General features: G+C 39.0%; 1 protein-coding gene across 1 annotated transcript in view; it reads left to right on the top strand.

The window, feature by feature from the left end:
* MED6 (RNA polymerase transcriptional regulation mediator-like protein) overlaps positions 1–17,431 on the top strand; it is a 30,515-nt gene extending 13,084 nt beyond the window's left edge. Inside the window, exons 3-5 of the mRNA XM_077361170.1 lie at positions 46–115; positions 11,265–11,374; positions 16,875–17,431. Coding sequence (XP_077217285.1) covers positions 46–115; positions 11,265–11,374; positions 16,875–17,036 — 342 coding nt within the window. The 3' untranslated portion in view covers positions 17,037–17,431. The remainder of the gene's footprint in view (positions 1–45; positions 116–11,264; positions 11,375–16,874) is intronic.
* The last annotated feature ends 4,081 nt before the right edge of the window (positions 17,432–21,512 follow it).

Below are 21,512 nucleotides of genomic sequence, written 5' to 3'. Positions count from 1 at the left end.
TGAGAACTGCCTATTCTTCATTCTTATCAAGTATCGATGTGACAGGCCCGAGCTATTTATCATACATCAAAGGCTTTCACTACTGCAGCTTCAAAGTTGGAGAAGATTGGATATGGTATGAGTGCTGATACTCATTTTACTTTTTGTGATCTTTTTGTTGCTCTTGCTTGTTCTATAGTTTCTATTTCGAAAAGGTTTCTTCATCATTTGACATTTGGTAACTATCTATGCTACTTTTGTATAGAAGTTCTTTGTTAGTTCTTGTAGTCTTTCATATTAATAACGATGTACACAACCCTTTGTTTGCTATAACTATCTCTATGCTACTTTTGTTTAGAAGTTCTTTGTAGTTTTTTATATTAATAATGATGTCCACAACCCTTTGTTTGCTTTATATATGTCTTTGCTTTTTTATGACTTCTCTAAAGCAGTTCTATTTGATCCATAAGTGATCACACCTTTTTTCTAAGGGAAATGATATTTATGCCCCTTTTGATTACTAGGGGCACCCAGCGCTAGTGTATCAATGACTAAAGGGGGGCTAATGTACTTGACGTCAGAAGAATCCAGAGGGTTTGATTGCCATGTACACTGTCGCCGGGTGTCCCTGGTGATCAAAAGGGGCATAAATATCACTTCCCTTTTCTAATTGTCCACCCTTTTTTTCAAGAAGCCCCCACATCATAGTTCTCCTCCTAGGACAACATTGAGGTTCTTTATTCAGTTTTCTAGTTCTGGTGGATGTGGACATGGCTGCAAAAGTGGTTGTGGTTAGGGTCGATGCCCCAAAGGAAAGGCTTCCCCTATAACTGGCAAGGACTTAACAATCCTAAACGTGGTTCCTATTAACCAAAATTTACTTAGCGAGAACCATAGTGTGGTCTATTACCTACGCCTCCACCCAATGGCTAACCTACACAAATACCTTAGAGCGCTAGGGCTCCTGGTTCTCTGCTTCTTTCTGTCCAGGCATGTTGGCTTCTATGGGCTGCTGGTGCAAACCCAGGGGTTCATGAGTTATTCATGAGAACCTCAGGAGCTTATTGAATTGTCCTCCAAGTTTAAATAGCACAAATCAGTCCCATTTTTAGATTAGTCATTCAAGAAATTAATCAAATTGTGTTAGGAAATTTATGTTAATTTAACCTTTGAGATCAATCAACAATAAGCTTAAAGTTCTACCCAAACTTTGATCCTTGCCATTAAAAAAAAAAGTTCTCGGGTTTGAGCCCCGTCAATCCCGAACTAGGATCCGATAAACCCATCTAGTGTTTAAAAACTCATTGACTCGATTCGGAACTGAGTCGACTCCGTTTTACCTTGGCTCCGTTCCGCGTTGCACCACATCCGCATTTTGCCAACAGAGTCAATAAAAACTCCTTTGACTCTGTTGAGTTATGACCGTGTCAACCGTGTTCTTGGCCGCGTCCGCGCCGAGTCGACAAGGATTTTTTCATGGCCACGTTCCGCATCACATCTACATTTTTAAACACTAAATGCGTCAACTCATACTGAACATGCATTGCAAACAATAGATCATATCAATAGATGGCAAATATATAAATTTGATAGCAACAAATATAAGATCTGAACACAATGTAAAATAAAGAAAGAAACGAAAAATCTACGGCCCAAACATTTACCGGTCTTGGGTAATAGTCTCAAGGGCAAATAGGTGCAAAACAGAGATGATCAAAAGATGTCGATGAAGTCAATATCAAGAACTGATAGGGCTAAAACAACAAGGTATGATCTCACTCGATAAGTAGGTGCGTTATGCTCTGATCTAGCATGAAGGGACCCAAGAGAAGTAGCAGAGTCGAGCAGTCGAGCGGACAAAGTAGACTGCAGTCGTCACCTATAAATAGAGCTAAGGAGGGGAAAATATGATGTGGATATGATCTTGCAAACCTCCAAACAGCAAGATGTAGAAGAGGATCAAGAAGAGAATAATGGTAAGGGAAAGTTGGGGAAACGGGTACTGTTGTAATGAACAGTCTACATCACTATCTAAGAGTCCCTAAAAGCTTGTAGGACAAAAGAGTAGAGAAGGAAAGAAAGGAGAGAGAAATAAGGGAAAATAGTTAATATACGACAAATCCAGGGATTCTCCTTTCTCGGGGTCTATTTATAAAGGGTTATGTGAGAAAAAGGTGGGCCCCCCTTCTAAAGGCCAATAAATTATAACATAAGTAAGCGGACCCACCCTATGGACCGATAGGATATAATTTAAGTCATTATACAATGTCTTAAATACCCTCACTTAATAACGAAAGGTAGACTACACATTCAAGGGTAATATGGTCAAGCTATGGGATGAAGCATAGTGAGGTTGTGTGTAAGGTGGCGGCGCCCTAGATGATGTAGACAACCCCCACATCTAGGCTCCAAAATAGCAACATTATAAAATAGATAGTTTCAGTTAAAAAATAGAAACTACATAAATAGAAAGTCCCTAAAAATGCAGGCAATACTGGATCACATCAATTCTCCTTGCGTGGGGAAGAACTCGACTCCGTCGAGTAAAATTTGCTACGTGCTGAAATACGGCCTTGTGAAGATGTTGCATTAGTATGACATCTAGCCATGAACTTGATTGCCCTCGCTTGCAAACTAATTACCTCCAACGAAACACTCGGTGGGTCTTAAGTGCCCAGGTGCTACTGAAGTAACCTTCAGGGGATGAAGTGATGAAGAAAGTCTCGGTGGAATCTCCAAAGTGTGTGGGATGAATGGCTCTGGTGACGAAATGATTATGTTAAAGGAGCATCGTTGTCATAGTCCCTAAGATATATATGGCCTCTGTGGTGCTGGTCTGCAGCTACCTGGTACTGATCGTGTCTAGAGCGCAGCCGCTTCAACACCTCTTGGCATACCTCCTCAATATGATGAACATGTTCCTCAAATTCAGCGCTATATCGACTAGGGTAGGGTGAAATTATACGGTCCATGTAGGGAATTTAACCGGGTAGAACTCACCCCTAAAAGCTAATCGGGCATCCGAACAAGGTTAGCGTGAGGAGATGTATGATCACGCAACCAAAGGTGGATGAAGATTAGAGAAGGAACATCATCTTTTACACCTTCACTAAACACCAAGGCAAGAATTGTCAAGTTATTATTGATAGTGGAAGTTGTATGAATGTGGTTTCTCCTAGTGGAGTTAGCAGAGTGGGTGATGGGGAAATCAACAATGGGTGTGGATTCAAGGTTTACAAGCGTAGAGGTGGACGAGACTGATGGCGGGGACTCTAGCATGGGCCATAGACATTGGCTTTTTTTATTTATTATTACATTATATTTTAGTCATTTTATTTGTAGCCTACTTTTTAGGTATCAAATATCATCCGTTTGGCGTGTTTTTGGTATTATTAGAAAGTTTTTTCAATTACTTATCTAATGGGCCTAAGATCACAAGATTTGGATGTGTTTTGAGCAAGTTATGAGTGTTTTTAGGAAGTGGTAGAGGTCTATTACCAGATTACTATTTTAGGTAAGTTTTTATCTTTATTTAGCTTTGCTTTAGATTAGATGAATGGCTGAGATTAGTTTTTAACTTTAGATTATCTTCTAGGGTTTCTTTTCTTATAAATACATCTTATGAAAGCAGTGTAAGACTTTGGAATATTGAATAGAATTGAGAATTTTTTTGTGAGAGCTATTGTGGCTTCTACTTCTTCTCTTCTCCTCTTGGTGGCTTGGATCCATTCTTCTCTCGTCTTCTCTCATCTATTATCTTCTATTTCTTCAATCAAATCAACATAAACAAGGTTAGTAAATCAGATTTTCTATTTTCTTTGTTCTTGAACCCTAAAACTAGAAAACCCAAATTCCATAGATCTCTCTTGTTCTCCAAGATCTTGTTATGAGATTTTGAGGGATTGTTTTTATGGTTAAACCTTAGCCTAAACACCCAAGAACCCTAACTTCAAACCCCCTTTACAGCCAATTGAAAATATGTACCCTTGTTAAGGCTGGAAACCCTTTAAAAGATCCATAGCCTAAACCTACCATCAAATCAGAACCTAAACCGTATAATTACCTTTTTTTACCTTATAAACCTTAACCTAAGATTTGGACAGCAGTATTAAACCAAAATCCCAGATCTGCCAAATTACCAAAATACCCCTACAACTCAAAACTGAACCGTTTTGAGCCTTTTACTGCTGCTGGACATTTTTTTTTGTTTTTCTTCATTGGATATTATTTTCATGCTTGTGTGACATCTATTTCATTATTACTTACATTAGCTTTTAGTTCTTTTAATTAGTTGCATGCGTAGGCCTAGTTTCAGACTAATCTTTCTGTTATCAATTCATCTAACAAATGCTTATCGCTTTGATTGATTTGTATAAGGTTTAGTTCATGATTAATTACAATCTTTACAATTATTTATGCTATTTAAGTCTCATTATTGCTTCTGCCCATAGATTAATTAGGTATTAATTCGGCCCTAGGTAAGTTGTTAAGTGTTCTTTTAGTTTTCCGCGTAAGCCCTAAATTGTCCTAAAGTCTTAATCCCACTAGGAGTGTAGGATTTACCCTAAATTAGGTATTGTCCTGCATCAATGGGACTCAAACCCGAGCCACATCCAAATCCATACTAGGCTGCTTGGGTCGATCAATCAACCATTCCGGTTACCCAGAGATGTCGAGTGCCTTTTTAATTTTCGTCTTTCACCAACACAATGGTGTGATGTCATTGAAATGAATGTCACTCATATTTTATTAGGACGGCCGTGGTTGTGTGACAGAGATGTTGTGATACTCGTTTGAGCATATAGGGAAGAAAATCACCTTGTAGTTGTGCCCACCAAAGCAATTCAAAGTGGCTGAAGGGAAGGACGTTGCTTCCACTAGCAAGTCCAAGAGACCCTTAGGCATCCTTAATTAGAAGGGTTTGAAAGGGAATGTAAAGAGTCTGAGAAGATTTATGCTCTAGTGGCAAAAGTGGATTTCGTCCTCAAGAATGAGGCTGTTATTGAAATTCCTCCTGAAGTGAAATTGCTGATGAGGGAATATGAGGAAATATTTCGTGAGGGACTCCCATATGAACTACCTCCTATGCGAGACATTCAACACGCCATTGATTTAGTTTTTGGATCTTCTTTGCCGAACTTGCCCCACTATTGCATGAACCCTAAAGAACATGCTAAGTTAAAGAGGCAAGTAGAGGGGCTTTGAGTAAAGGCTTAATTCGATAAAGCTTAAGTCCTTGGCGGAGCCCCCATTGCTTACGCCAAAGAAAGATGGAAGTTGGCGCATGTGTGTCGATAGCCGAGCAATAAATAAGATCACTATATCGATTTCCAATTCCCAGGCTTGATGATATGCTTGACATGATGGCTGGTTTTGCCATCTTTTCAAAGATCGATCTTAAAAGCAGGTATCATCAGATTAGAGTTCGAGCCGACGATGAGTGGAAGACCGCCTTTAAAACATAGGATGGTTTATATGAATGGCTAGTTATGCCTTTTGGCTTAACGAACGCACCAAGCACATTCATGAGGGTAATGACACAAGTGCTTCGACCATTCATCGGCAAATTTTTTATTGTTTAATTTGATGATATATTAATTTCTAGTAAAACCAAAGTTGCCCACTTCTCACATCTCTGACAAGTATTTGAGACTCTAAAAAAGGAGAAACTGTACGCAAACATGAAGAAATGACATTTTTGAGCAATTAAGTTATATTTTTGAGGTTTGTTGTCTCAGTTAAAGGTGTTGAGGTTGATCCTGAGAAGGTTCGTACTATTGTTGAGTGGCCAGAACCCACTAATATCCATGAGGTTCGAAGTTTTCATGGATTGGCAACATTCTATCGGAGGTTCATTAAAGGGTTCAGTTCCATTATATCTCCCGTGACTGATTGCATAAAAAAAGGGAAGTTCAAGTGGACCAAAAGTGCCACGAAAGCATTTCAAGAAGTTAAGAGACTCATGACTGAGGCTCTAATATTGCGTCTACCTGATTTTTCGAAGGTATTTGAGGTTGCATGTGATGCATCAGGTGTCGGAATTGGTGGTGTTCTAAGTCAAGGACACCTTAGTTTCCTATTTCGGTGAAAAACTTAATGAAGGGAGAAGTATACCACTTACGAGAAAGAATTTTATGCAGTAGTCCAGGCATTGCACCATTGGAGGCACTATCAAGGTTTTAAATTTCGGTTTCGGTACCGATTTCGGACCCCACCGAAATCCGAAATTTCGGACCGAAATTTGGTAAAATTTCGAAATGATTATTTAAATAAGTCCGAAATTTTGGACTGAAATTTCGGAACATTCCCTTTTTTTTAAAAAAATGAAAAAAAATTACATTTAGGACCGGTTAAATGAGAGAATGCTACAGTGCGGGTTGGCTACTAGCATTCTAAAAAAAAAAAAAGGGCTCATAAGAGAGATAGAGAAAGTGTGTGAGTTGGCTACTAGCATTTCAGAGAAAAAAAAGGATCTGTCAATTCAAAAAAGAAAGTCAGAAAGACCTGCCTCTTGCCGTCTCTTCCTTATCTCTGATATAGAAAGCATGTGAGCTGGCTTCCACTAAAAATCAATTGAGCATCCGTTACCTTCTCTTTTGGAAATGATATTTTCAACCCTTTTTTTACTTGGGACAACCCTTGCTAGTGTAAAACAGTAGCCATTAATGCACTAGTGGGGGCTGTCCCAAGTAAAAAAGGGGGGACAATATCACTTCACTTTCTCTGCACTCTCTCTTTAATTACACAAATTCAGCTTGTCCTTTCTTTTATAATTAGTATATGATATGCTTTTTGGGTACCCTAATAACCCTTGACAGCTTCTTAAATTATAAAGGACAAGATAAGTTATTGCATTTATAAATAAATGCACTGCTAATATCAGCAACTTACTTTTTGCTGTGTTTACAAGAAAAAGGCAACAGTGAAATACATCATTGCTGTGACATGTGGCAGGAAGAAGATTTCCTATGATTCTTATAGAGTGTCACTTTCACCTTTTCTCTCTACTTGCAAAAAATAAAGACAACCCTCAGAACTATCACTGCCACATGTATAAAGCTGCACCAAAGATGGTTTCCCAATTAATTATCCGTCTGTCACTTCCAAAAAAACAAGGTAAGTGATATATGCAGCCCTTATTTTACTTGGGATAGCGCCCCCCTCTAGTGTATTTATGGCTACTCGTATACACTATATGGAGCTGTCCCAGGTAAAAACAGGGGCACATATATTCCAATTTTCAGGGCTATTTTGTGCAAGTTTCCCACCGAGACCACGTGTTCTGGCAATTTCGGCAATTCGCCGAAATTTCGGGTGACACAATGTATTTTCCTGAGTCTATGTTCTTTCGGACCGAAACCGACACATTTCGGCCGAAATTTCGGATTTCGGCCGAAATTTAAAACCATGGGCACTATCTGCTACAACAAGAGTTTGTGTTATACTCCGACCATCAAGCTCTCAGATATCTTAACTCTCAAAATAAATTGAAACCGATACATGCAAGATGGGTAGAGTATCTGCAAGAGTACACTTTTGTCCTCAAACATCGTCCCGATGTTGAGAATACAGCTGCAGATGCCTTCAGGCCTCAGCCATGTCACACTCCTTATGTCTCTTAAAGCCTTCCAAAAAATCAATGCCTCGTGTGAATTTCAAGCATGGAATCACTTTAAGAACTTGCTGAATTCAAAGATTGTAGAAGTCGTTGGGTTTGACAAGATCAAGGATGAATATGTCACCTGCCCAGACTTTGGAAGTGTGTATATTGCCTTAAATGATGGACATTCCGAATTACGATCTGACTATTTAATGTTGGATGGCTAATTGTTCAAAGGAAGTAAACTGTGTCTGCCTTGTACCTCCTTACGAGATTTTACGATTTGGCAATTACATGCTGGAGGAGTTCCAGAACACTTTGGTTGAGATAAGACCATATCGTTGGTTGAAGATAAGTTTTATTGGCCTGGAATAAAAAGAGATGTTGCTAGGATTGTTAGCCATTGTCGAACTTGTCAGACAACCAAGATGCCTAAATAGAACACGGGATTATATACTCCATCGCCAGTACCTCATTCTCCATGACGGGTCATTCTCCATGACGGGATGTGAGTATGGATTTTGTTTTAGGTCTTCCGAGAACCCAAAGAGGACATGATTCGATATTTGTAGTGGTAGACAGGTTCTTGAAAATGGTTCATTTTATTCCCTGTTCTAAAACATCCGATGCTTCTGCTATTGCTTGGATATTTTTTCTTGAGGTTTTGAAACACCATGGTCTCCTAAAACAATTGTGTCTGATCGTGATGTTAAGTTCACCAGTCATTTCTGGAGACCTTGTGGAATATGATGGGAACCGAATTAAAATTTTCTAGTGCATACCACTCACAAACAGATGGTCAGACAAAAGTCATTAATAGGAGCCTAGGGAATCTCCTAGGTGTCTTGTTGGTGATCACATTTCTAGTTGGGATAGAGTTCTTCCCCAAGCTGAGTTTGCCTATAGTAGTTCTGTGAACTGTAGTACAGGTCTTTCCCCTTTTCAGATCATCACAGGCTATTCCCCTCGGAAACCAATTGATCTTATTCCTATAGCTAGTGCTAGTTCTAGAGTGTCCCCGAGTTCTTTGCGTAGCATATTCGAGACTTACATGTAGAAATAAGACAATAATTAGCAATGAAACATATAAATCTTATGCAGATGTACATATCGAATGCTACAAGAATTCCAAGAAGGTGATATGGAAATGGTAATAATTAGGCCTAAACGATATGGTAAACGTGTTGTTAGCAAACTGCATGCTCGTGGCGCAGAACCTTTTAAAATAATTAAAAAGATTAGTGCTAATGCCTATGTTTTAGATCTACCACCTAACATGGGAATTAGTAATACTTTCAATGTTGAAGACCTTTGTCCATACCATGAACGATATCCTGCCATTGAAAACTCCAAATGTGCTTCATCTCCAACCATCCCAGTGCTACCTTCTTCTACACCACCAGTACGTAGATTTGAGAAAAGGAAAGAAGTAGTGGAAGATATATTAGATGAGAAGATTGTCTCCACTCGCACCAGCAGAGTCAGGAAGTTCCTAGTCATATGCGAGGATGCGACAGAGCGATGATTCTTGGATCACAGCCGATGAGCTTCAGGAGCTCATTTCAGATTTATGGGAGCAGTACGATCAGTCTAATTCACCGGAGGCCAATCTTTCCAAAAAAAAAGGGGCAGCCCAATGCACGTGGCTCCCGCCATTGCAGGGTCTGGGGAGGGCTAGATGTACGCAGCCTTACCCCTGCTCTGTAGAGAGGCTGTTTCTGTGACTCGAACCCGTGACCACCAGGTCACAATGGAGCAACCTTACCGTTGCGCCAAGGCTTGCCCTCTTTGCAAAGCAGGGGCAAGGCTGATTACATCTAGATTGGGGAGGTGAATCTTTCCAAGCCGGGGAGAAATGATGGGGACATCAACAATGCATGTAAATTCAAGGTTTATAGGCGCAGGCGAGGCCGTGGAACACACTAGTGCTTAGAGAGGTGGAGGACTGATTTAGCATGGAGACCATGTACTAGACATGGGCGTCACACTCTAGCCATGGGGCGTCACACCCCTAGCCAGGGACGTCACATATATACCCCATATATGTGATGTTTTTTTTTGTGTAGTCTATTTTTTATTTCTTTATTTAAGGAGACATTATTTATTTCCTTATTTAGTGGCACTAATTAAATGTGCTAAGTTTAGTAGATTAGGATTATTCTATTGTGATAAGAGAAAGATGCTAAAATTGTGGAGCTTTACCTAAATTGTAGGGAAGCACCACAATAGACCTATATATGTGTTTAACGTTAATTTTAGTGGGGAAATACAATTAACTTTTTTTTTTATATAGCTATTGTGGCTTGGAATTGTCTCTTCTCTTCTCCTCTTGGTGGCTTGGAGCCAATCTCTCTCACTTTCCTCTCGTCTTCTCTTCTCTCAAATCATTTACAAACAAGGTAAGGCATCGAATCTTTCAATCTTTTGTGTTTCTTGAACCTTAAAGTTTATACCCTAGAATCTAAATAACTTCTTCATCCTTCAAGATCTTATCTTGAGATTTTTAGAAACTTTATTTGTGATTAAACCTCAGCCAAACCTTACAAGAACCATAACTTTAAACTTTTTTTGTTTAGCCCAATTGAATTTTCACACCTAATGAACCCTAAATTTCGTTTTTAGAGATTGATAGCATAAACCAACCATCATAACTCATCCTAGGCCTGAAATTTGCATTGTTTCTACGTTTTAGATATTAACCATAAAACCCAACAGCAGTTTTACCCTATTCTGTCCAAATTACCAAAATACTCTTTTGGCCTAAAACTGGATTGTTTGACCTTTTTAGTGCTGATGATAATTTTGCTTGCTGTTCTTCATTGAAATATCACTATTCTCTTATTGAAATAGATTTAATCGATTGGTATTTGCATCAATTTTTAGTTATTTTAATTGGTCGCATGTTAAACGCTAGTTTAGAACTGATCTTGTCATTAACAATTTACCTAAAGGATCTTTTACCTATTGGTTGCTTGGTTTAAGGTTTATCTCTTGATAACTACCTTCTTTCTAATTATTGAATGCAATTTCAGTCTCGTTATTGCTGCTGCCCGTTAATTAAATTGTCATTAAATCAGCCCTAGGTGAGTTCTTTAGGTGTTTTGAGTTTTCCGTGTTAACCCTAAGCCTTTCCTAAAGCCATTATCCCATTAACAGTGTAGGATTTTCCCTAAATTAGGTATTGTCTTGCATCGGCAAGCTCCCTCGCCACTTTATCATGCCCCCCCCCAATGAAAAGCTGCTCTTTCTGCATGCATGCACTAATTGGGTGGCTGTCCTTTTCAAAAGAAATGAAATAATTGTCCGTGCTAGTTGGGTCTGAGCCTAGTCAATTATGCAATGAAATGCTAAGAAAATCGAGCAGGCACTATACAGGCATATATCCCCTTCCTGCACTTTATTACATCAACAAAAATGCACACTGTGAGACTAGAATTATAAATTTTAGCAAAACCTATCCTAAGTTTATGACCACTACGGAATGCTAATTTTAATTTCCACTTTGATCTTATTGATTAATATCAATATTATATGAATCCCAACTTAGCCTTTTGATATCAAGTTTATGAATTTGTATGTTTCCTCTTTCAATGATTATCCACATTATTAATTTCATTGTATGTGCTTTATATCTTACTTAGCTTCTTATTTCTCCTCAACTTTTAAATGTTACTTGGCTTTGCAGTTGACGCTGAGAGTGAAAATGTCAATCTTGAACCAAAATTTGGAAAAGAAACGATTGATTATAAGGAAGTCAAACGAGTTGATCATATTCTTGGATTGTTACAACGCAAGGTAACTTGATAATGTTGTCTCGTAAAGCTCATCATGCTATTTTTTAAGTGCTTCCGTTCATTCTAATAACATGTGTAACATTATAGGAAACTAGTAAATTACAGTCCTTTTTGTAGGCGTTGCTGTTCATTCTTGTAGCCTATGTTCCATTATTGAAAACTAGTAAGTATAAGATAATTATTTTGTTAATTCTAAATCATGGTCAACAAAAATGTTTGGGAGAACAAACAATGCGACAGTAGAAATAGACTAGCATTCATGAACATTTCCATTAATTTGAATAAACATACACATCAATGCATGAACAACTCACACCGGGGAGGTGGGCATTCACAAACATTTGCATTAATGAATGAAAAATCAATTATTAGCTCTTCAACTCGGTAATCAATGGACCCAGTTGGTCTCCTTCCCCATATCTGCATGCAAGTAACTCCTCGGCTTGGGAGCTGAACTTTCTAGGGGCCAGAGACCATAGGTATTGCTCTACCTCGAGTGTTAATTGGAGAGCCTGATCTAGATTTTCTACGAGGCACATGAGCATCTCACATCTAATGTCAGGCTTCCACCCAGTCTTGAATCTAGAGAGAGTGACTCTGGGATCTTTGTGCCTATCGCACCTTACCATGAGTTCATCAAATTTACCCATGTATTCCGACATAGTCAAGATGCCTTGGCAATGGGTGAAGAGTTGATCTAGAAGCTTATCCTTATAGTTAGTGGGAAGATACTTTTCTTCTAATTTGACTTTCGTCTCTTCGCAATGAAGCATGGGCTCCTATCCCATAGCCTCTAACTGATGCTCTTCTCCTATCCAATGGAGTCTCATTTGTCCCGCAAGAGTCATCTTTGCAAACCTGACTCGCTGTGCATCGATCATTTCATACCAGTCAAAATATTGGTCCATATTAGTGAGCCAGTTCATAAAGACCTTTGGGTCAAATCGTCTGTTAAAAGTAGCAGCCTCAACCTTCACATTCTTGGTGCTTGATCCTCTTCGATCCTCTCTTGCTCTCCAAACTCATCCCAATATCGAGGAGGGAGATCATGCCGAGGTTCACAATCCTAACAATACGGGGAATATAATCTTGATGCTAGGGGTGCTCTTGTCATGAGGCATAGCCCTGATGATGTGATCGTCATGTCGTGTAGAATAACCCGGATGGTGGGGATACTCTAAATCATGGAGCATATCCTAGGTGTGGGTTTTTAAAAGGTGGGAGAGGCTCCTGCAGCCTAGGTGGCTACGGTTGGACGTGAGATGAGGTGTTTGTGCACGTATTGGTGTGGATTCAGCCGCAGGTACCTCTTGACTTTGTACAACCCGTGGAGTCTCTAAGGATAGAAGACGAGTCTGGAAATCTTGGGTAGTGCGATCCACGAAATCCAGATGGGACTCCAACCCTTCGAATTTGGTATTTAAGTCTTTCAACAACTCAACTATTCGGTTGGGTTCCATCAGACTCAAGTGGTAATCAAGACCACTATGTGCGGGCATTCAATGGGGAAACCAACAGTAGAAAGAAGACCAATGTGAAGGTAACAGAATGAATGGATATGAGACCTTAAACCTTAAGCTCTGATACCAAATTTGACGTATGACAGATCACACCTGTATGGGAATATCTAGAAATTGGAATGAGGGTGACAAACTATCAAGTTTTGGACGTCCATGAATATGAAAAGGATGATAACAAAAGTGCCTTAAATCTGAATAGCATGAAACTCCTATGATTCGACCAGGAAATTTTGATTAAACAATAGAGATTTTAAGATTCTCTAAAAATTGGAACAAGAGTGACAAACTATCAAAGTTTTGGACGTCCATGAATATGAAAAGGATAATAAAAGTGCCTTAAATATGAATAGCATGAAACTCTTATGATTCGAGCTCGAAAATATGATTAAATAGTAGAGATTTTAAAATTATCAGAGTAAATTTAATTATATGATCAATTTACACATAAGCATGCAAGTAGAAAGAATATCAAGAAGTTACAACTCTCACAATCCGAAAATTTTAGCAACCTTAAATATGAATAGCATGAAACTCCTATGATTCGAGCTGGAAAATATGATTAAATAATGGAGATTTTAAAATTATCTGAGTAAATTTAATTATATGATCAATTTACACATAAGCATGCAAGTAGAAAGAATATCAAGAAGTTACAACTCTCACAATCAGAAAATTTTAGCAACCCCACAAAGAATGTATTGCAATCTCATGTACAAAATCTCACAAGGTCTCCAAACAATAGCAATATGCTTATGAGTTATGAGGAAGATTCTGGATCTCAAAGAGGGCTTTTGGGTGGGTAGGCTTAGAGATGGGCGGACACAAGCTAGGAAGTTGCATATTTATGCCGGGCTGATGTAGAGTGTTGTGGACCTTGTGGTAGGGATATGAGTGAAAATGCTGGGTGAAAATTAAGAGTTTGGGTTCTAAAATAGTTGATTAGATTCGGAAAATATTTCTCCGGGGTGTAAGATAGGTTTGGAGGAGTGTTCATGTATGTTAGAAAGCTCCAAACATATGTCGGGATTGTGTGACATTAGTTTTGGGAATTTTTTTTATAATGGATATTTTAGGGGTTTTGGGTAGAGGTAGGTGAAAAAGAATGCACGAGAGGTTTTGGTTGAGATTAATAGAGGTTTGGGATTCCTTGGAAGTTGGTTTAAGGGAACAAAACCAAAAAAGAAGAGGAAAGATTAGGAGAAACAGGTAATGACAATTAATGAGAAGTATTCTATTTATCTCAAGGCTTTACACCATGAGTTCCTTTGGCATATCACCAAAGAATCCTTGCCATCTCACCCATGGTTTTAAATTTCGGCCAAAACGTTTCATTTCGGCCGAAATATTTCGGTTTCGGTGGAAAACGAAACGAAATTCACAGTGAGTCGGAAAAGTACCAAACTTCGCCGAAACGTTTCGGAAATTTCGGCCCGAAACGTTTCGTTTCGGTCGGAAATTTCGGTGAAACGTTCCGGTGAAGTACAAAATTTCACCCACCCGAAATTTTGGAAATATCGGTGAAACGTTTCAGAAATTTCCGTGAAATTTCGGTGAAATTTTTACAAGATTTCATCCGAAGTTTCGTACTGAAACCGAAACCGAAACCGAGATTTAAAACCTTGATCTCACCAAAGAGGAAGAAGATGAAGCCTTTTCTCCAAGAAGCTCTCAATATCGAATAGCCAATCAATGCTGTGTTGTCTGTTCCAAATACAACATAAAATATTTATATCAAACAAATAAAAACCCTAAGGACCAAACCACCATTAGGACTTAAAGGCTTGTCCCCACTTAAATTTTCATAACACATGTGTGAGGCCTATTTAAAACAGCCATAACATAAGAACTTAAGCTATTTTGATGAAAAAAAGACCCTGTTCTTATACCTTAAAAAACTCATAAAAGACTTTTTTTTGAATGACAACTCATTTAAAACCCTATAATTAAAATAAAAATCCTAAAGAACATATGGAATCCAAAATGGCCCGCATGACATTTGAATCATCTTTGAAAAATATATGTAAGCCCGTCGGGCATCTGGAATATGTTTGAACATTTGTGTCGTCAAATCGTCGATCTAGGACATCTGAATCAAAGAATCTGGCCGTCCATTCAGGTCGAAAGCATTTGCCTGTCTCTGTATGCTTGCGGTTTTAAACAATAATTTGTTTAATCTAATCATGAATCCACTCTTATTCTAGAAGCATCACACCAAGAACAAGAATACTCATTGATGTGGTATCACACCACGTGAGCCTTGTTGACTCACTACAAGAATCTCAAGCACCACACACAATTACACAAAGAATAAGAAAATGTATGTTTATTCATTAAGAAACTATAGAAAGTTAAAGAAAATGAAACTTATGTAACTTCCCAGCCTCATAAACCCTAAAATTAATACTAACCCCTGATCTTGACTCTTAAGAGGACCTAACTGGATCCAAAAGGGAACTCCAAAAAACTATTTAAAGAGTAAGGTTTTACCCAAAATTTCATATTTTACATTGTTAGGGCTCATGAGAACTACGCAAAATAAATTGAGTGGAACTTTTATAATACCTAAACTACCCCCAGCTTTAAAGAAACTTAAAAGACCAAAGTTTTTACTCTTAAGTCTTATTAACGTTACTTCTAAACATCCCCATAATACATTTTTAACAATACAAAAATAAAAAAAACTCCAAAAATTGATGGAAACATTTGGCCCACCAAACTTCTCCTATTCTACTTATGCTTCAAGTTCTTATTTCGAATCTTCAGCATAGATGATGATGCTACTGCTATACTGCAGCAGTAGATGAATACCGCTATTAACTTAGGAGAGTAACTAGGAAGCTTAGAGAAGCAGTCTCACAATGAGAGAGCTAGACTACTGTGGGATTACGATATTTCTGAACTCTCACAATGAGAGGGCTAGACTCAGGACGGATCTCAGCTCCTTTATATAGAGGGAACTGCAAAATATGTTAGTAAACAACAACACATGGTTACTAAGCCCACTTAAAAGACACACATAACACTAGCATGTGCTAAAAAATATATTAAATTGTTCTCCAAGGCTCTCCCTCAAGCTCAACAATGATCAAGGTTCTTGAATCTTGAGCAGTCATTAGAACTGATATTAACTAGCATATGCTGGGAAAACAGTTCGAGTTTGATTCTTCAAGAACGTGAAATGCAAGATACTGCAGTCACATTATATGAGTCTAGCTTAAGGTTAGATTTTGGGTAGGACCATATTCGACCTTCTCCGTTTGAAGGGGAGTTAAGATGCTTGGTGTGGCTATCTATCTTCTTTACGCATGGTGTTAAGAGCTGTGGTGCCATTTATTGGAAGCGTTGGCTGAAGTGCGTGCCTCCCCAAGGGAAAGAAAATTTACTAAGTTAGGGCCGATGCCACCAACATTGGTATTTTTTGAAGGGCTTTACTCTCTTCCTGTATCAGTCTTGAGCCCTACACCTCATGGCAACAGAGTACTTATTGCCTGTATCACTAGAGCATGCAGGAGATTGGTACCAACATTGGTCCTTATTTACAGGTAATATTATTTTAATTTAATCATATTTGTAAATGGGACGTTAAGGCCTCCTTGGAAAGCCATTAATTATATCAGCTTTAAAACTATTATAATCATTATTTGCAAGTAATCATATTTAACTTCAAAACCATTTGCATATAAGATTGTATGGAAATAATTTTTAGAGGTATCCATGGAGGCCCTTAGTCTTTCGAAAAAAATAAAAATAAAAAAATAAACAGAAGGTACACGCAGGAAATTTGATGAATTTTCATTTTTTTTTTCGAAGTGATAGATGAATTTTCATTATTTTCATATAAGATTGTATGGAAATAATTTTCTTATCTCTGCAAAATCAATTGTGAGTTAAGGAATTCGTTAGATTTATCTCCTTACAATTAATTGTACTCTTAAATTCTTATGGATGTTAATCTTAAAACATTACATTATATTTGTGCAGCTCCCACCGGCACCTCCACCCCCACCATTTCCAGAAGGCTATGTACCCCCACCAACTACAGAGGCAGAGAAAGGCCCTGACGCCCAACAACAGTCAGAGCCTCAGCTTCCTCCTCTTGATCCTGTCATTGATCAGGGTCCATCTAAACGGCCTAAATATTAGGACAATTTCCCAGTAGAGCTGTTCTCCATGGTGATAGCGAGTCGTGGTTTATTTTATCCTTGGCTAGACTTGCTATCCTCTGTTCAAGTCGACCTTTGATCTTGGATAAAATATTACCAGAACAAAATGGTTGAACTGTGGACAGTATAGTTTCAAACTAAAATTATCCAATTAGGATAGCCAATCCCAGGGGCACTTATCCAAGTATTTCCATCCCCTTGGAGAACACCCTGATGGGATTACTAGGAATTAGACACCTTCTGTTCAAAACCAAGGGGAGTTTTTGGATCAGATGCACAAAATCAAGAAAAATATGTTGAAAAGAATTGTACCATATCAGAGATTAAAAGGATACTTTTTGAAATTTTGAGAAGAGGTGATCTTTGGAGAGCGTATGATGAAAGTTGTAACTTGTAAGATGTGGTTGGAGTATGCCCTGTGGCCCAAAAATCGTCCAACTGTAACATGAGAAATGATGTATTTACCCTTTTTTGGGGAAAATTATATTTACACCCCCTCTAGTTTCTGACACATCCACTTCTACCCCTATAGTTTAAAACGTGACAACTACACGTCTACACGCCCTGTAGTTTCAATTTGTATAAGGTAGGCCCCCTCAGTTAACGGTTTGTCCACAGATTGAAGGGTTAGGATGATCTAATGGAGCTGATTTTTTGGGCACACCCTATCTATGTCAGGGCCCATCAAATGAACGCTTTGGATCATCCAAACAATGTCGGCCCATACCCGAATCCAAACACTACCAAAAATACAGTGGGCCCACATTGTTTGGATGATCCAAAGTGTTCATTTGATTTGATGGGCTCTGACATAGATAGGGTGTGCCTAAAAAATCAGCTCCATCGGATCATTCTAACCCTTCAATCTGTGGACGAACCCGTCAACTGAGGGGGGCCTACCTTATACAAATTGAAACTACAGGGGTGTAGTTGTCACGTTTTAAACTACAGGGGTAGAAGTGGATGTGTCAGAAACTAGATGGCGTGTAAATGCAATTTTCCCTTTTTTTATAACTTGGGACAGCCGCTACTAGTGACCTTTCTTTCTTATAGATGAGGAGCGTGAAATTAAATGACCTTTCTTTGGACCTCATTGGAGATAGGATGTCAATGAGGCAGAGGTTAGAGCAGTTCGACAGGGCATGCGAATAGCAGAAGAGCCTCTTGATAGATTGATTGTTGAGGGAGATTTCCTTAACACCATTAGATGTATAGATGGTAGAAGAGAGTACCCGTGCAGATTTGCAGATTTAATTGATGAGATTTTTTTTTTTTAATTTTCTTTTTCTTTTTGATGACATAGGGTATCCCCACCCCATCCCATTTTTGGGTGGGACTAATCCTTATCGATGCACTCAATCACCCGTGAATGGGAGGGCGACTTTTAAGATTGATAAACCCCTTTAAGATAGTTGATAACCCCATTTCGTCCCTCTCTAACAATTTTTTTTAAAATTGTGTACCCCTTAGGCAATTCTCGTATTTTGGGTGTATCCCTTTAGCAATTTTTCCTTAAAAGATTTGATTTTCCTCCCCGTGTTTGATTTTGGTTTTTCCATTGTATTATCTCTCTCCTGGTTGTTCCCCCTTGACTTGCTCAGTCTTGGGACTTGTGCTATCTATTAATGTATCACTCACCGTTTAAAAAACAAAGGGCGATGATATTTTCACCCCCTCGCTGTACGCATTCGCCCCTTTATAATGTGATTTGACGTCAAAAAGTAGGGGTGCAAGTTTGGCCCTGTTAGCCCCGACCCCGAGCAGGGTCAGGGTGGGATTTCCAACCCTGAGGGAGGGTCAGGGTTCATTTTTGTAGACCCTGACTCAGGTCGAGTCGGGTTCTGGGTTAATGCCTCGGGTACCCGACCCGACCCGACCCTAAGTTTTCTATTATAGAATTGAACCATCTGTGCATGTTTCTTTTGCTAATGTTTTCTATTATCTTAGATTGATGTTTCTTTAGATTATTATTATTAATTGTCTCTGTCGGCCATCATGTTGTTGAATTCATATTGTCTTATTTTGTTTCCTTTCTCTGTTTATGGATCATTTTGTTTTATATGATAAGTGGTTGCTTTATTTTTGGCACTCTTAACAGGTATTTGCACTAGGGTCAATTAGGGCCGGCCTGGCCTGGCCCTGCCCAATCAGGGCCAATCAGGGCTGGCCAGGGCTAGCACTGAGTCTTGTAAGGCGGGCAATGGGTTGAGGTTTTTCGGCCCTGACTCAGGGTCAGGGCCGAGATAATGAGTTCCAGGGTTGGGCTAGGGTTTTGAAAAACCCGATCCAACTCGACCCTGTTACAGCCCTATCAAAAAGCGTTAAAGTTGCCCACCGTTGACGTTATAAGGAGGCGAATGCGTACGGCAGAGGGGTGAAAATATCATCTCCCAAAAAAAATCACATTCAACGGCTAAACATATACATAATTGGATGCTATGATTACAAGATTTTTGGGCCGTACAGTAAAGATCCTAGAAAAGGCAAATCGTGCCCTACTGTGCCATTCTTCTACGGGGAATACATTTTGAGAAAAGTACGGAATGGGGCTGATGTTTGGGGAAATTACTGATTACGTGCACCTTTTAAAACAAGAATAAAACACTGGCTAATCTTCAAAATCGGGTGGTCAAAAGACCCTGATACCCTTCCGACATCGACATAGTCCTCCTTTTTCATTACTGCCTATTAAATTGGCACGCTTCACGAGAATTCTTTTGGTTTGTTTGAATAGGTATTTGAACTGAAAGAACCTTGGTTCGTTTCTATCTTAGCCGTCCGAAATAACTAGAGATGGATGGATGCTTGACAAGTGTTGGAAAACTTACACTTTTTGGAACACTAACTTTATTGAATACTTTAGTGAGCAGCGTTATCTTTTCTCACTTCTTTTTTGGCTTAGAACGATAACATTATTGAATACATCTCTTTTGGCTTAGAATATTTTTCCTTCTCTGTTGGTCTCCATTATTTACGCCGGCGTACTCATTATTTCTCTTTTGGCTTAGAATCTTTTCCCTTTTCTTTTGGTCCTCATTATTTACGCCGGCTTACCCCATTATGTATGCTTTCCGCCGGCGTACCCATTATTTCTCTTTTGGCTTAGAATCTTTTCCCTTCTCTTTTGGTCCTCATTATTTACGCCGGCTTACCCTATTATGTATGCTTTCCGCCGGCGTACCCATTATTTCTCTTTTGGCTTAGAATCTTTTTTATTTCTCTGTTGATCTCCATTATTTACACTGGCGTACCCATGAATTCTACTGGCGTACACCCTATTTCCGCCGGCGTACCCATTATTTCTCTTTTGGTTTAGAATCTTTTCATTTCTCTTTTGATCCTCATTATTTACGCAGGCTTATCCCATCATTTACGCTTCCTGCCGGCGTATCCCATTATTTCCGCCGGCGTACCCATTATTTCTCTTTTGGCTTAGAATCTTTTTCCTTCTCTGTTGGTCTCCATTATTTACGCTGTCATACCCGTTATTTCTCTTTTGGCTTAGAATCTCTTCCCTTCTCTTTTGGTCCTCATTATTTACGCCGGCTTTCCTCATTATTTACGCTTTCCGCCGGCATACCCATGATTTCTCTTTTGGCTTAGAATCTTTTCCCTTCTTTGTTAGGTCTCCATTATTTCTGCCAGCGTACCCTATTATTTATGCCGGCATACCCATTATTTCTCTTTTGGCTTAGAATCTTTTTCCTTCTCTTTCGGTCCTCATTATTTACGCTGGCTTACCTCATTATTTACGCTTTCCGCCGGTGTACCCCTTTATTTCCGCCGGCGTACACCTTATTTCCGCTTACACCTTATTTCCGTCGACGTACCCCTTAATATTCCGGTGGCGTACTGCTAAATCTAGCGCGTTCTCAGCCAAAAGAGACGTGAGAAATAATAAAATATTCAATAACATCGCCGTTCTAAGCCAAAAGAGGCGTATTAAATAACGTTACCGTTATAAACCAAAATAGAAGTGAGGACCAAAAGAGAAGCAAAAAGATAGAAACGAACCCAAAGCCAAAAGAGACGTTTCAATAACGTTACCGATCTAAGCCAAAAGAGAAGTGAAAAAGATAATGATTGACTTTGGGTTGTCAGCGTTCCAATTTTTTTTTCAACACGTGTCAAGCATTCATCCGTCTCTAGTTATTTCCGATGGCCAAGATAGAAATGAACCTAATGTTCTTTCGGTTCAAATACGCATTCAAACGAACCAAAAGAAGCCTTGTGAAGCACGCCAATTTAATAGGCAGTAATGAAAAAGGAATTTGAATGACGTTTCTGTCGATGTCAGAAGGGTATCAGGGTCTTTTCCAACCCGATTTTGAAGATTAGCCCGTGTTTCGTTCTTGTTTTAAACGGTGCCGTAATCCGTAATTACTCCAAACATCAGCCCTTTCCGTACTTTTCTCCTAAATTTTAGATTTTTTTGTGGGGAGATGATATTTTCACC

This window comes from Tasmannia lanceolata, unplaced genomic scaffold, assembly GCF_043159265.1.
Source record: "Tasmannia lanceolata isolate RefF3 unplaced genomic scaffold, GAP_Taslan_0.1 ptg000003l, whole genome shotgun sequence".
NCBI classification, from domain to species: Eukaryota; Viridiplantae; Streptophyta; class Magnoliopsida; order Canellales; family Winteraceae; genus Tasmannia; species Tasmannia lanceolata.
The sequence above is the reverse complement of the archived record's forward strand: the minus strand, read 5'-3'. Positions and strand labels throughout refer to the sequence as shown.